The 17,299-nt window shown below is 37.8% G+C and overlaps 1 protein-coding gene across 1 annotated transcript in view; it reads left to right on the top strand.

Annotated features, from left to right (window-relative positions):
* Positions 1-17,299, top strand: part of adam19a (ADAM metallopeptidase domain 19a) — a 101,999-nt gene that overhangs the window by 64,647 nt on the left and 20,053 nt on the right. The window contains exons 6-12 of the mRNA XM_079866760.1: positions 2,239-2,422; positions 4,895-4,960; positions 5,528-5,599; positions 5,731-5,897; positions 6,465-6,549; positions 13,363-13,505; positions 16,241-16,418. Coding sequence (XP_079722886.1) covers positions 2,239-2,422; positions 4,895-4,960; positions 5,528-5,599; positions 5,731-5,897; positions 6,465-6,549; positions 13,363-13,505; positions 16,241-16,418 — 895 coding nt within the window. The remainder of the gene's footprint in view (positions 1-2,238; positions 2,423-4,894; positions 4,961-5,527; positions 5,600-5,730; positions 5,898-6,464; positions 6,550-13,362; positions 13,506-16,240; positions 16,419-17,299) is intronic.

The following is a 17,299-nucleotide window of genomic DNA, read 5'->3' as shown; positions in this document are numbered from 1 at the left end:
AATGGATTTTGGACCAGTTGTGAACAATTTGAAGGCAAAACACATTTCCAATAACCATAAATCTGTTTTGTAAACAAGAATGAAACAAATTAATAATAACGCAAATTAAAACAAATTCAACACTAGAACTACTAGGGAACAGATTATTTTGTATCTCTTTACAGTGAGTAAAACTTTTGAAACATCCTGTTTATATTAGCATACATTAGTATTGCTGGTGATGAAAGCTGTTGGTAAATGCATTATCGTTCAAAATTTTGGAGGTGATGCAATTTTTTATGTTTTTGAAAGAAGTCTCTTTTGCTCACCAAGGCAGCATTGATTTGACCATAGTAATGCAATTAAAGGAATAGTTCACTTAAAATTGGAAATTCTGTAATTTACTCACCCTCTATGAATTTCTTTAATCTGCTGAACACAAAGGAAGATATTTTGAAGAATGTCGGTAGACAGTTAGAAAAAACAATACTATGGAAGTCAATGGGGTCCATCAACTGTTTGGTTACCAACATTCTTCAAAATATCTTCCTTTGTGTTCAGCAGAATAAAGAAATTCATACAGGTTTGGAACAACTTGAGGGTGAGTAAATGATGACAGAATTTTCATTTTTGGGTGAACTATTCCTTTAATGCAATCATATTAATGCAATATTAAAGCATTAATAATAGCTGTTTTCTATTTTAACATATTTTAAAATGTAATTTATTCCTGCAATGGCAAAGTAGAATTTTCAGATTTTGTCATTTTCTGCTGATTTAGAGCGCAAATAAAACATTTTTTATTATTGTTATCAAAGTTGAAAAATGTTGTGCTAAAATGAAATATTTTCTAACATTATTTATGTCTTTACTGTCACGTTTGATCACTTTAATGCATCCTTGCTGAATAAAAGTATTAATTTCACTGACAGCTTCTTCACCAGATCCATCATTATGTGACAGTGATACTAATATTTGATTGCATACACACAGTACTTGCTCTGCAGTAAATCACTGAGCCAGTTCTATTTGCTGATTATACTTATGTATTCTATCATCACTTCATAATTGTGTATTAGACATTGCCTCCTTGAAGAATAAAGGTTATTTGCACTCATTGAGTCATCAGAGATTCAATTATTGTAGCACAGAAAAAAATATACTTACACTATTACATACCTCGGGTGACTAGCGACCTTATACACTTTTTACAAAAAAAAAAAAAAAAACTTTACAAAGCAGGCATTCTTTTATATATTTTTTTCTTTTTATATGGTTTATAATTAATAGATTGAGGAATACTAAAAAGGGTGGTGTCTAACTTTAAAAGATGTATGAGAGGTAGGGTAGTGAATGATGTCTGGGGTCGATAAAGACCTGAGGTATGTATTTAAGGGTTTAAAAAAAATCTTATTGACCCCAAATCTTGTACCAAATTCAGCCCCAAGTCCTGCAGAGACTGTTGAATAGGGGTCCACTGTGGAGCCCACATCGGTGCAGACTTGAGAAAACAGGCATATTGAGGACACATACAGTAGTAGGCCCTCAAGAACACTGAAACTTGAAATGACAAATGGGACACCCTCAAAGCTTTATTTTAAAGATATTTTTCAAAGGTACCGATCATTTCTTTAGAGGTAAAACTTTTTACTGAAATTAAATTTCGAGGGGTGCTGTAGATGTGCTCTGGGAGACCTCAATTCCAGTGGCCTCCTGATCCCTATGATTAGTTACTGAGGTCAGGAATTAAAATTCCTCTCTGTGTTTCTATGTGTGCTTGTGAGAAAAAGAGAGAGATCAAATGGAAATTAACTCATAGATTCGTTCATTTTTACTGGCATTCTTAAATGGTATTGATAAGGGCAAAACCTTGAAAAAACTTACAGGGATAGTTCACGCAAAAATGAAAATGATGTCATCATTTACTCTCCTTCATCTTAATCCAAACCTGTATGACTTTTCTGTGGAACATAAAAGAAGATATTTAAAAAAAATGTCTCAGCATTTTTTGGTCCATATAATGAAAGTCATTGGTTCCCAGTGTTTTTTGGTGTCCAAAATATCTTCTTTTATGTTCCACAAAAGAAAAAATCATACAGGTTTGTAAATGGATGAGTAAATGATGACATGATTTTCATTTTAGGGTGAAGTATCCATTTGAAAGCTGTTGTGATACAGAGATCCCTTCCCTTCATCTCTAATTGTTTTTGACACAACCTCAACAATGGAACTGACATTGCTCTGATTTCCTTTTTTTAGAGGTCTGATTGTCTTGAACTCAAATGATACATACTACCTGGAGCCAATCAGAGGCCAGGAGGTTCTCCACCACACCTTCCATCGCACTGAAGACCTGCCTATCAAAAGCGGCACATGTGGACACAGCCATCAAACTGGACACCTGAGCCTGTTCAGTGGTCATCTTAAACCTTTGCATCAAAGGGTCAGTCAGAAATGAAATCGTTTGTCTTCATATTATATCTGTAAATGTTGATCTTTACAGAATGTATTTCATTAAAACAGATGGCATGCAAAAAAAAGTCTATTAATTAGGGCTGTCAAACGATTAATCGCGATTAATCACGTCCAAAATAAAAGTTTGTTTTTACATAATATATGTGTGTGTACGGTGTATAATTATTTTCTATATATAAATACACACACATGCATGTATATATTTAAGAAATATTTGCATGTATATACTGTGTATATATATGTATATTATATATAATTTATATTATATATAAATATTTTATATATAAATAACACATTTTTCTTAAATATATATGCATGTGTGTGTATTTATATATAGAAAATAATTATACTCCATACACACACATATATTATGTAAACACAAACTTTTATTTTGGATGCGATTAATCGCGATTAATCGTTTGACAGCCCTATTATTAATCAATCCTTTGCCCAGGTGACAAACGTCACATTTCGTAAAGCAGCTCTCACTAGTTTGTAAGCATTATGGTAATTAGGGAAATAATAACAGTTAGTTATTACCGTCATTATTCAACGTGTAAAGTCTCTATTTCTGATGTCATGAGTGGATTGTGAGTGTCAGAGGCAATTTCTCTTTCACAAAAGGAAAGATGTTCTGTTCCCTCCATTCTATAATGACTAGATAGGTAATAAATGAAGGCCACTCACAGGAGAGAACATTGTTGTCTGACGCAAAGCTGTTGTGTTGCATTGTGAGTCTGCAATTCAACCAATTTTCGTACATTTTCTTTCCCCCATAATGCGCTGCGGAAATAAAAATGTGTTTTGGCTCATTACAGTACAGAAATAAGGCCATCTTAAGCCCAGGTTAAGTGTTCAGACTGATGAAGTGCATAATGTAGGCTTATTATAAAACTCTTGAGGATCATTAGCTGGAGTTGGGAGCCCTCCTACTGCTTTTATTCTGCCTGCACTTGCTTTCTCATTAAGCAGTGAAGTCATCTAACTGGCCAGCTGTTTACAAATGAGAATTAGAGGGTCCATAAATTAATAAACAGTGTGGACTAATGTGCTCGCTCCTCAATGACGATGTATTCCTGGTGCTATTGTATTACAAAGTTCCTGAACTTTGAGGTTCATGTATACTATAGTAGTATGTACTACAGTGTGTCCCTGTTTGGCTTTTAGCCTTTAAATGTCACAGATCCCTCGTGGACAGTCATATTGACGTTATTTTGCCTTGGAATCTGATTTCTAGAACAAATGACAGTGGATCACTTGGTTTCTCCTTGGCTTTTTGTAGTTTGCAATGTGTCCTCAAAACTAAAAGCAATGTAATATCGGAGCTACTGTGCATTTCTGAGTCCATGACATTCTTTACATAGTAAAAACATTCAAAGGTACATCTACATACTGCATTTGTACATAAGCAGGACCCTGCCAAAATATGTGTAGACAGTCACTGTTTATTTTTGTATTATTATTATTATTATTATTATTATTAAATAGTTATTTTCTGTAAGATTTTTTTTTCTTTCTGAAATATAATTACACTGTAAATAATTTCTAACCCTCCCAAATCAAAAATTTCAAGTGACTGATAACATCTAAATTTTTCAATTGGCCCAAGTGAAAATCTGTGAATTTAATTTTATAATTTACAGAATTTCACTTGGGCCAAGTGAAAAAATTAGATGTTATCGGTCACTTGAAATTTTTGATTTGGGAGGGTTAGACATTTTTTACAGTGTAGGGGGAGCTAAACATTACTAAAGGAATCGTTGGAATTTAAACTGGAATTAAATTCCGTGCGATTCCCATTAATAGAGTTCCTGACAAGACTCGTTTTGGCGTGCAGTGCTTTGATTTTGATTGCTTATGAACATTTATTAACTTGCACTTTTATTTTCCTTTGGTTTGGTTGACAATGAAGATGATTTGTATGCGCATCCTGTTCTTCCCCTTATTTTATTGTTTCATTCTCATTTTATTTACTGCTTGGTTGCTGTATAGTGCTAGCTGTCACTTTGAGACGACTGAACACTTTTGTGATTACTATGCCAAAGCAGTCTTTTGAGTGAATTAGACCCATCAATTAAAATGCAAATAAAAATGAACGTGAAGAACAGCAGAGATGGCAAGCAGTAAAAAAAATAAGCAATATTGCTACAATATTATTGCATACAGTCTTTGAGCTTTTGTAAAAAAAAATAAAAAAAAATTGTGGGCATGGATGACAATTAGCATTTAAATGAATCCTTATTTTATACTAAATTCAATATGTGTGATTTAATACAATTGTCACTTCCTCACTTGTCAAATTGTTGCAGACATTTATTGTATGCATGAAGAAACAAGCCGCAAGAGACTAGAGAAACAAATCCATAAATCCTGCCCTCCAGCAATTAACGTTTCTTTCTGCTTGTCGTTTGTTTGTTTCTGTATTTATCCCCACCCCTAGGTTAGACGAAATGCCTTGGGTACTACAAAGTACATGGAACTGTATATAGTAGCTGACAACACACTGGTAAGCTGATGATGCCTGTGTCACGCTCACTACTGCTAATTAGAAACTTCCACCCTGAAAAGTTCACCACAGGAATTAAGGCTTTAGAGCTTCAAATACAGGCCGAGTTATATAAACTTTGCTTTAGAACTGGTGCTTTAAGCCTAGTGTTACTTTCTCATTCAGATGTGGTCACTGAGCAATTGTTGCTTAAATATAGAGCTTCGGAAGAGCCTTTTCGCTCTCTCGCACTCACTCTCTTTTCTGTCAATACCCTTTGATGATATCTTACGTCTATGCGAAGTTTTTCAAGAAGTTATCAGTGAATTAAATTTTTAGTTCTTATTTTGAGGGTCATGCAGACAATCTTTCAGTGTTACATTCTGTTGAGTTTTCTGATTGAGTTCTTTCATACATTTACATTGAATCTGTATAATATTCACCAAAAGCCAAAAGAGGCAGGAGGTTATGTAAGATTTCATTACAGCTGGATTTAGTTAATCAAATTTCTCTGTAGCAGGTTTTTGCATTTTCTCATGCATTTGTATGTTTGTCTCGATCAATTTTCCTCCTGCCGTGTCTCTACAGTACAGGAAGCAAAACAAGGACCTTGACAAAACTAAACTGAGGATAATGGAAATTGCTAATTATGTAGATAAGGTATGTCAAGCCTGGTGCATTTCTTTGGTTCAAAGGTTTTGTTGACTGTTTAGAGTGCATATTTGTTTTCTGAATGCAAAATGTATTGATGTCTGTACCTTGTCCCTAATTTTTTGTTTTGGTCTGATCAGTTCTACAGAGTCTTGAACATTCGTGTGCCTCTGATTGGTCTAGAGGTTTGGACAGAACATGACCAGTGCATTATCAACGAGGAACCAAATTCAACTCTTTGGTCCTTTCTTCAGTGGAGACAGAAACTCAAATCCCGCAAGAAACATGACAATGCCCAACTACTCACGTTAGTCACAATACACACCAACCCTGTGCGCATGTTTAAAACAAGACTGTCCTGTAACTTATTCTTAATGAAGTATATTTTCAAAAATGTATTTAAGTTTGCTTGATATTATTGTACGTTATACATTATTAAAGGGATAGTTCACACAAAAATGGGAAGAAATATTGACTGTTGTCATTTACATTTACCCTGTAGTCGTTCCAAACCTGTATGACTCTCTTTCTTCTGTGGAACAAATTTTATTTTTATTTTTAATGGTCAATGGTAAACAAAAGTGTTTGGTTTTTCCAGCATTCTTCAAAATATCTACTTTTGTGTTCTGCTGAAGAAAGAAAGAAAATCATACAGGTTTTTTTTTTTTTCCCTATGTCTCTCTGTGTGTGTGTGTGTGTGTGTGTGTGTGTGTGTGTGTGTGTGTGTGTGTGTGTGTGTGTGTGTGTGTGTGTGTGTGTGTGTGTGTGTGTGTGTGTGTGTTTGTGTGTGTGTGTGTGTGTGTGTGTGTTCAAAGAATGGCTCATGCATTTTTATTGATATCAAAGCTGAAATTATGTATTGTTTTCCCTGCAGTGGTGTGGTTTTCAAGGGCACCACCATTGGCATGGCTCCGCTGGAAGGCATGTGCAGTCACGAGAACTCGGGCGGCATCAACGTGGTAAGAAAGCGTGAATGCTTGCATCTGGAACAGGCTGTAAACAGTGTGTGTATAGATTGTGTGTGTGTGTGTATGGCTCATGAGGGGATTTGATAAAATGATCAATAGCTCCAACACACCTGATTAGCCTCTTATTGGCTCTATTGCTTTGTGTGGCTGGAGAGGAGCACTTTGCAGAATACCAATGAGGGGTGAAGCGTTTCTTCTGGATATTACACATGGATGGGCTCATTCTACATTACATCAATATAGCCTGCTTAGTCCTACTGAGATCAATGAGGTACACGAAAAAACTTTTTTTTTGATACATGTCAACAATGGTTGCATATTACATTTTAATAATTTGGATCATTAAGGGCTGACCTACTGTGTTCACACAATAGCATAGTTTCTATAATTATGAGAAACTATGTGATGATTTTTGACCACATGTAGTATCTGAGAGCAGTGCAAATGCCAAAAAGTAAAATTTAAATGTCACATTGTCAAAAAGACACACTACAAAGTATTGATATTTACTGTCTTTATCTGTCACTGTGGTTACAGGCATTTCTAGTGAGTTAGAGAAGTGGATTGGCTTTGTTTACCCCTTTTAAAAATTAAAAATTAGGATAAAAACGGTAGCTGTGGATGCCAGAAATTCACTGTAAAAAATATGGTCACTATGTTTCAGGTATTACGAGATGAGATATTGGTGCTTGAAAATGAACTTATCCACCTTATTTTGCAATTTCTGTGAATGTGCAAGACAATTAATTGGCCTCTATAGGTAGGTTATTGTGTTCATGAGGAACATTGTATTTTGAAGTGTTGGTTAATGACGTAATGTGTGGGAGAGAAAGAGTAAAGAAGATGGATGAAGTTCTCTACTTCTGTCTCTGTGTGTTTCTTTGCTTATTAACTCCTGACAGATCCCACAAATTGGTGACGAGGACTAGGCATTTTTTCGCTATCGTTGATCACAAAGATGTCTGTTTCTAACGTGTCTTTTCCTGAGTTTTATTCCTGACTTGCCCTGGTGAGCCTGCTATGCTGTTCAGCACATGGCTGCTGAATTTTGAAAATGACCTTCTGGTTATTGATGCAACAAGGGATACTTGGTTGGATGAAAGACGGAGAGCTGTACTGCTTCACTGTCTCGGTACAGAGGTACAACAGATTTTCTACTCATTGCCTAAAACAGGTACAACGTGCAGAGGATGCATTGAAAGAACGTGCAAAAAGTTGGCATAGTTTCTCAAAGCCACACCTTCAAGCGGTCTTACAATGACTAGAAGCTGCAGGCTTACAGCTCAGTGAAGAAGTGTCACTTCCAGCAAACCAGTGTCCTGATGAATCACGTGTACAGGTGATTCAAAATGCTCCTGCTTATTATCGGTCACATTCGCCCTTGTCTACTTCTACAGATAATGCTGCAGAAGTGCTGCAGCATTATCTGCAGTTTCTCCAGCTCCTGTTGATGATGTTGAAGAGGAGTTTGATTATTTTCTATCTGCTGCCTGTAATTCTCTGTCTTGATGCAGCATGCGGTTCTTGTCCTGCACTAACTTCTTACACATTTCAAATGGTTGGTTGGCCTCCTTCACCCAAGGGACTAGATGTTGAGTTGTTGCCATACAATGAACTGTGAATGGAGCTGTCTGTTAAGGATAACTTCGTCTTCCAGAGCTCACGGCTGATTGCACCTGCTTCTCTTCTTTCTATGCTGGTCTCCATAGTGCACGAAGGACATCAGGGAGAGGTGAGAACCAAACAACGTCTCCCTGATCTCTGTTGGTGGCCAGGGATGGATGCTTATGTTCATGATGCTGTATGTTCCTGCCATGTGTGTCAGCTCAATGACTAAACTGTCAAGTCACATCCTACTCCTCTCCAGATGGACCATGGCAGAAAGTGGCTGTCTGATATAGTCGTGCCTAGGGTCACGATACAAAAATTCCAGTAGTCGGTACCACAGCAGAATCTGTTGGAACTATTTAACTATTTTATTTAACTATTTGAAGAAAAAAAAATCAATTAAATTCAATGAATTGATTATTTATGATGGTAATCATTATAAGTAAATAATACATATAAACATTTAAAGGCCACATGCTGTTTAATAGTAAAGCTAAATCTACTGTACAACAGTAGCCCAATATATTTCTGTCAATTTCTTCAAGTTAGAAGAAACTTTTATCTTGACGGGTTGCCGTGAAGAACTTTCTGTGGGTGTATGATGTGATGATAGTTTTTTTTCTCAAATGAAAAGGTAAAATGCTCATGAAGTGAATCAGACCCAGAGTGGCTCTGGAGATGAAGTTAGTTCGTGCATTCATGTCCTCATATAGTGAGGTGATAGAGGCTTATAACACAGCGAACGTCACGCGTGTGTCTGTGTATGTGGTAATTTCACACAGAGATGCGCAGAACATCCAGGATTCATATTTAAATAGTCTTTTTGTGTTCAGTTAGTCTGGATCCCTGCACTTAGATAAACACGGAAACGACTGAAAGCAGCCGCCTGTCAGCGGGTACCGAATATATCCAGTACAGTCTATACTACCTGTAGCTGCTTCACTGTAAAGCAAGCTGCTTTGAAACAATCTGTATTGTAAAAAGCGTTATATAAATGAAGGTGACTTGACTTGACTACCGGGACTACAGGAATGCTGGTATCGTCATATTTTCAAAATTTTAGTACCGACTTGTTACCGAAGAACCGGTACTTTTGACAACCATAGTCGGGCCATTTGACACTGTTACATCTGACTAGAAGTTTGCTATAACATTAAGTGACTATTACAGCAAATGGTGTGTGAGGTCTCCTTTACTCACACTGTCACTTATGGATTCTGTGGTTTCGTTTCTGTCATCAGTCTTCAGCCGCCATGGAAATCCATTGAGTATAGAAATGGAAATCCATTGAGTATATCTGCTGCTTTTTCTGCTTTTCTGGAAGGAAGAATTATTCGTCACCATCTTTCCTCTGCAGCTAATGGTGCTGCAGAGAGGTTCAGCCGTGTACTCAAACACACTGTCCAAATGGCCATCCAGCATCATAAGTCATGGAAACCTGTGGTAACTGACTTCTTGCAGGTGTAACATGCTCCTCTATGGCAGGCAAATTCACACAAGGCTGTCTGTTTTGCCATATTTTGTTGTGCACCCACCAACTGACATGACTGTTCACCAAAGGGTTAAATGGTTGCAACACAAAATTAAAAAAAATACACTTATGCTAAGCGGGGTGCTTGCACTCCTTGTTTCCAGGAGGGGGATAATATATCCGGGTATGAAATTCCTTGCATGTTCCTAAGGAACACTAGCCTGGTTAAAACCAGACCATTCTCAGTAGTAACTGAGTTATGGTCTGGCAAAGCTTCTTTAATAACTAATTTCCAAAGGGGCGTCACCAACGTCGCTCAAATGCCTCTGGGCGCAATTGGATAGACCTAAAACTCCTAAAACCAATCAGAGCGATCGGCATCGTGTAAAGCCATATGCTGTGTCCCAATTCGCCTAAGTTACACTACGCCATAAAAGTATGTACTCTTTTTGTGAAGAAAATGTATTTACTTTTGAATGTGTAGCAAAAAATCGGCAAGCTTTGGGACATACTACTTCGTCATCTTTATCGGACGGATCTGTCGTGTGCATCCTGTCATGTAAACTGCCCTGTCAATCATCTTGTCACAGTTAAAATCCTCTATTAAATCTAATTTAATTTCCTACCGTTTCGGAGAGAAATGTAGTAGCACGTTTATCTGCCAGTGGGTCTTTCATGGAGACTGTCCTCATGTGTTTGCAATTTGAATATAATAATGCATTTAAAAGTTGGTGCGTTTCACCAACGGAGTGGATGTCACTCAAATGCCTCTGGGCGCAATTGGAAAGGCTAGACCTAAAACCAATCAGAGCGATCATCATCGTGTAAAGCCTGCCTCTTTGCAAAAGTGTCCTTTCTCAGCATCCTTCATCTCCAAAGAAAAGTGGACATCGCTGGACCAAATGCCTGTGAAATCGGTCAGATACTCACCCTTTAATTCTGTGATTGACAACTCATCCTCATCTTGAGAAATTAGGTTCGCCCGCAGGGAAACTGCTTAACTCATCCATGAACTCAACCGGGAGAGACAATTGTGCTGAAGAATGGAAGGTCTGTGGAGACTCACCCGGTTGAAATGCTTCCACTGGTACCCTCAGATCGCCCTTAGTGCTTGCAGCCAAGGCCTTGTACATAGTAGCAGAAGGACCAAGACTTTCAGTAACCGAGGTGACATTCTGCTTAGTAGGAAAAGTGCCGCCAAAGTCCTTCCCCATTGGAGCCACCTGCTCGCCAAACAGCGCTGAGAACCCCAAATAGGATTCAATGGCTTAAAATCCTTAAGAAAGCATGATTATCAGGTTCCTCAAGAGGTGCCAGGAGGTTAAATCCTCCAAGGAAAAGGAGGGACTGCCTTAGTGTCCTGTAACTAGAGACTGGCTCCACACTGATGATAAGCAGGCAAGGCCTGGCAGGCAAAAACATCGTTTTTTTTTTACTGGTAAATTTTGAGATTTTTGGATATTTGTCTTCAATAACATGTCTTCTTTCAGACTTGTGCTGAAAAAAAGTCCAAAATACACATTTAGGTCTTTATTTTACTACACTTTGTCTATTTTCGTCTGTAGATTTCTCCTAAATTCAACAAAGGTTGGCGTTCTAAATCAACATGCTGCTCCGCGATCGCTGTCTGCACCCTGTCATCAAATATACCGTTGGAAAGCTATCTCTCTCTCCTGTACAATGTTGTCGGATCCAAATATGGTCATTTCCTTTTTTATCAGCAACCAATCGTGAAAGTCCAATGGGGCATTTAACTCTAAAAGCAAAATCTCATTGGCTGGTGTCAATTTCTGACAACGTGATTCGTTCAGATGCTTCACGTGACGTGCTCTGACATTTCCAGAGAGTGAAATATATGTAAATTAGTGAATTTTTAATGAGATAATACCTAATTTGCATATTTAAACATAAATATTCAAAAAAACTTGTAATACAAAAGAGATTTTTCTTAATGTCAGTAATCAACTGGGGAAGTTTCATGCTGATATCTATTAGTTTTTTTTTTTTTTTTTCTATTCACCTGCCTGGTCAGTGCATGGGTCATCGACCTTTGTAAAAATCCAGGTTTCCACACCTTATTGCCTCCTGGGACCTTTCTGTAGACTCCCTGTTGAGCCCCTAGAGTCAGTTGGGTTAAATACCCTCTCATTAAAGACAGCCCTCCTGACCATGCTCACTTCCATCAACAGGGTTGAGAACCTGCAGGCGTTCTCTGTCAGCGAAACGTGCCTAGACTTTGCTCTGGTATATTCTGATGTAATCCTGAGACCCCAGCTGGGCTATGTGCCCAAAGATCCCACTGCCTCTTTTAGGGACCAAGTGATGAACTTGCAAGCGCTGTATTGGGATAAGGCATACCCATACCCAACCCACTCCCGCTCTGTCGCCAGTCCCCATCGCTAACTTAATGCAGGTTTCTGCAGCTGTACGTTTTTTGTTTTTTTTTTAAGAGAAAAGGTCAAGAAACCGCTGAAGCGACATAGTCCCACTGAATGTACGGTCCTTACCGCCCCATCGTGGTACGGGGGTCGAAGTTTCTTTGCTTGGGGTGTTGGGAAGGTTACAACTTTGCGAGAACACTTGTTACCTGGCATGTAGTAGCTTGCTAGCTCCATAGGGACTTCTAGTGTCAGTACATCAACTCAATGTTGAAGTGACTGACAGATAGGGAATGTCTTGGTTACTATTTTTACCTCCGTTTCCTGATGGAGGGAACGAGACGTTGTGTCCCTCCTGCCACAACACCGAACAACCTGCTGAAATGGACAGTCTCGGCTCCTCAGCACAAACCTGAATGAGTACCTTATTTTATACCCGTATGTCCGAGGTGTCAGAGGTGTTTGGGGCTCCCAAGTGCAACCCCTAGGGTAAGCACTTTGACACAATGCCTCGTTCCCTCCATCAGGAAACGGAGGTTACAATAGTAACTAAGACATTTTAAACAAATTAACAGATTTTTTTTATAAAAATAAAAAAAATAAAAAAAATTACAGCGTGGGAGTATAGACTCACTGTTGGAATTCATGTGTGGTCTTCTCCATGACTAGGGTTTGAGAAAGCATCCCTTATCTTAAACGGGCTCCTGCATGTTCCTCAAATTTTTTTGAACCAGTATGACAAGGACAGTGTGGTTCCTGGGGAAAAAATTGGATATAGAAAATCATTTGTAATACAACTGTGTGTCATATTTGACCGTTTTTGTTATGGTGGAGATATTATCAGTGGCGTCTGTAAAAATCAACACTGCATACCCTTTGCAGAGACATCTCTTTGTCCCTGCTTTTTATAGAAATATGTGTGACTGTGTGTGCATTTCTGTTTGTGTCACGGTATGAAGATAAAAGAAAGGCTATTCTGTTTGCCCTTAGCCAAGGTACTTAAATTACCACCTGCAGGTCAAAAAAACAACATTCTTTACAATTTATGGCATCATTGTAACATAACAAAGATGCCTTTTGAGATCAGTGATGTCCTCTGGGCTTCTACTGCCATTTACCTACTGTGGCACAGCAACGATGGAAGCCTGTGGGCTACAAATAGCCTTTATGTCCAATTTAAAGCATAAAATACAATTAATCTATTGCATGGCAGTGAGAATGGCAAATTCTCTAATCCTGTATATGAATTCATCATTTTAGATAGACTCTTAAACCAGTGCTTGAACTGCTACTTCATTTATTGTGATGTTTGTTATAGCTGGTAGATGAAATTATCTTTTCTTCCAGGACCATTCTGAATTACCCATTGGGGCGGCTGCCACCATGGCACATGAGATCGGCCATAACTTTGGCATGAGTCACGACCATGAGGGCTGTTGCGTGGAAGCCACTGCTAATCAGGGCGGATGTGTTATGGCGGCAGCTACAGGGTAAAGACTGAAACTCTTGATACATTGATGCCTTTAGCAGATGCTTCCTTTTATAAATAACCTATAATGCAGATCACAAATCATGGTACTGTAATTACAGAAAACATGCTAATTACACAAAGGACCCTGGAGCTCTTGCAAATAATTGTAACTTCTAATTGTGTCACTACTGAACTAATACATAGACAAGATGCTACTGTACAAGTACATACTTAGTTGCTAATTATGAGTCTCTAAGGATGAGTCAAGCAATATTAGTCTCCACTTCAGATTTCACACCTTTACGCCTCAATGACCGTCTGATGTATACTACCATCGAAAAGTTTGGAGACATTAATATTTTTTATTCTCTATTTAAAATCTTTTTTTTTTCTATTTATCCTGAAAAAAAGTATATACAGTATATAAACTTAAAAACTAAAACTAGAACATTTTAAAGTGTAAACATTCTTTAAATATTACTTTTTACTGTATTTTCTCAAATAAATGTACAGTAGTGTACAGTGTATTGCACAAAAAAACTGTGCTGGTTGAAATCACAGTTGCAATGTTGTTTGGCTCGTTTGGCTTGCTGGGATATAACTTCAGCTACACAGGCTTTTAGAAAATCTGCTAGGAAAACTTTTTTGTGTGTGTGATACCTAAGAAATTAGCAAGTAAACAAGAGACCATGTGCATCAAGATTGATATGGCGCCATCTATGATGGCATTGCATGATAGCAATTTTCACCTTTTCTGTGACAAAGACTAAAAAATTCTTTAGATGATAGATGCATATCACAGAGACTTGCTGAGATCCTTTCTGAGAACTGATTTACAGTGCCTTGAAAACTACTTTAAATTACTTTTTTTTTCACATCAGTCTACACTCCATACACCATAATGAAAAAAAAAAAAAAAAACTGTTCTGTGACAAATTTGCTAATTTAATAAAACAGGAAAACTGAAATAAGTGCATTGTATAAGTTTTCAAACCGTAAACTCAGTATTTAGTCAAATAACTTTTACAGCCTTTTTGGGTATGATGTGACAACAAGCTTAGCACATTTGCATTTGGCGATTTTCTGCCATCCTTTTCCTCAGATCCTATGCTCTGTCAGGTTGGATGGGGACTGTCGGTGGACAGACATTTTCAGGTTTCTCCAGAGATGTTCTATTGGGTTCAAGCCCAGGCTCTGGCAGGGCCACTCAAGGACATTCACAGAGTTGTCCAAAAGCCACTCTTGCATTGTCTTAGCTGTGTGCTTATAGGGTCATTGTCCCGTTGAAAGGTGAACATTCTGCCCAGTCCGAGGTTCTGAATACTCTTGACTAGATTTTCATTAAGGCTAACTCTATATTTTGCTGCCACCATACTGTTTGTCCTTTTGTAAATTTCTCCCATTTCTATATATGATCATGGAGCTCAACCAGAGAGACCATCAGCTTCTTGATCACCACTCTAACCAAGGCCCTTCTCCATCCATTGCTCAGTTTGACCAGGAGGCCAGCTCTATGAATTACAGAATAACTGGTTGTTCCAAACTTCTTCCATTAAGGATTATGAAGGCTACATGCTTCTGGGAACCTTCAGTACTGCAGAATTTATGGTAGTCTTCCTCAGATCTGTGCCTTGACACAATCCTGTGACACTGAGCTCCTCTACAGGCAGTTCCTTTGACCGCATGCCTTGTTTTTTGTTTTTTGTTCTGATATTCATTTTCAGCTGTTGTTCTTTTATTGAAAGGTGTGTGCATTTCCAAATAATACCCATTCAATTGAATTTGCCACAGGTTAACTCCTGTGTGTAACTCCCAAGTGTAGTAACATCTACAAGCGAAATTGGAATTCTCCGGAGCTAGATTTCAACTGTCCTCGAAAAGACTAGGAATACTTATGCAATGTTATTATTTCAGCTTTTTATTTATAAGAAATTTACAAAGTTATCACAAATCTGTTTTTTGCTTTGTCATTATGGTGTATGGAGTACAGATTAATGTGAATTAGTTTTTATTTAAAGCAGTTTAACATAAGGCAGTAACTTAAAAAAGATGTGAAAAAAATGAAGGGGTTTGAATACTTTCGCAAGCCACTGTAGAGACAGGAGGGAACAAGATATTGTCAGCACATCAGTGGTGCAATGTAATTGGAGAAATGTTCTGAGAGATCTAGTATAAATAGAGAACAGCAAGGGGCCCAAGCACTGAGCCCTGTGGAATCCCAATGTTGAAGGTACAGCAGTTTCCAGCTCACTGGGTAAGAGCTAAGTAAGACATAAACCAGAAAAAAAGCCTAAAATAACTTTTTTCTGGATAAAAAAAAAAAAAGATAATGCTAGTATGAGATTAAAACTGGCTGACATAAGCACATCACTCGTGGCAAGGATAGTAGTTTCAGTAGAGTAAATTGTTTGCCCACTGGTTCTCATGCCCCTGCAGTAGGAAAGGCAAGAAAAAAAGATCAGCGGAGATTACTTAGAGGAGGAAAGAGTTTTTGACTTGTCCAAGGCATAAAGTTGAAAAAGATTTCAGAAAACCTCACTATTTATCTCTCCAATTTAAATCAAAACCTTTCATTCTAATCCTGTTACTTGATTCATTACCAATATTAGTGAACTGCACTGACCTCAATGTAATGGCTGACTGTTGTTTATGTACATCGGAAGTTTTCCTGCTTATTTTCATTAGTGCACCTTTTGTTTTCAAACATTTGTATGCTCAAAAATGATATATATCCCTTTCTAAAATGGTCTGCAGGCACCCGTTTCCAAAAGTTTTCAGCCGCTGTAGCAAAAAAGACTTGGACAACTATTTCCAGAAGGGTGGAGGAATGTGCCTGTTCAACATGCCCAACATGAAGGATCTGGTCGGGGGCAAGAGGTGTGGAAACGGCTTTGTAGAGGAAGGGGAGGAGTGTGACTGTGGAGAACCAGAGGTGATTTGTGCCTAAATTAATTATTGAATGGAATGACTTATTGATTTAGAGAATATTGAAGGATGAGGGTATGAAATACATGTAAAACATAAAAATGTAAGGAAGAGGGTATGAAATACATGTAATAAATAAAACTTTGATAGTTAATATGGATTTTTTATGCATGTATTATTTATTCATGGAATGCTTAGTATATATACAATGTATTATTTTATAATGACAAGCTTTGCCTAACCAGAAAAAGTTTTATTTTACCACATGGTAGGTAGACACTTAGATGTTAGCAAAACTACAGCGGAAAAATTGTAACAGATGAAAGCGTATAACGTTTTTATGTTTGCTCGCATGTCATGTGTAGAGAGAGTCACCTTGATTTTGACAAACTGTAAACTTGGCCCTCAAAATCTGATTGGTGGATTGGAATGTTGTTCTAGGAACAACAAAGATGATGATCCAGGAATATGTTGTACGTGGTGAAATAATGTTCACCGTGTAGAGAGAGAAAGAGGAGCATTCCACCTTGTTGCAAAGCCATGTTTGACAGGCTGTCAGTGCTCATATAATGGCTGGATGATTTGCCATCTGGTGTAGGTAGACTGAGGTAGCGCCTGTAACTCCTAGTCAATACATAAACACCTGGACTACTGTTCTGAATTTTACCTGCCGCCAATACCACATTCAGTGAAACAATACTTTCACCCCACAGTAAAAGCTAGTTTGAGGCACTAAATCATACACCTTTGTTCTAACCGTTTACATCCAAACCATAATCTGCTGGCCCTCTCTACTTCCATGAATACATAAAAATAGATTTGACAGTGCAGGCCTGTCATGTATGTCTTTTTTTCATTATAGTCACCAGATCACACCATTTATTTATT

The sequence above is a fragment of the Squalius cephalus genome, assembly GCF_949319135.1.
Source record: "Squalius cephalus genome assembly, chromosome: 3".
In the NCBI taxonomy this organism is placed as follows: Eukaryota; Metazoa; Chordata; class Actinopteri; order Cypriniformes; family Leuciscidae; genus Squalius; species Squalius cephalus.
This window is presented reverse-complemented; position numbering and strand designations above follow the sequence as displayed.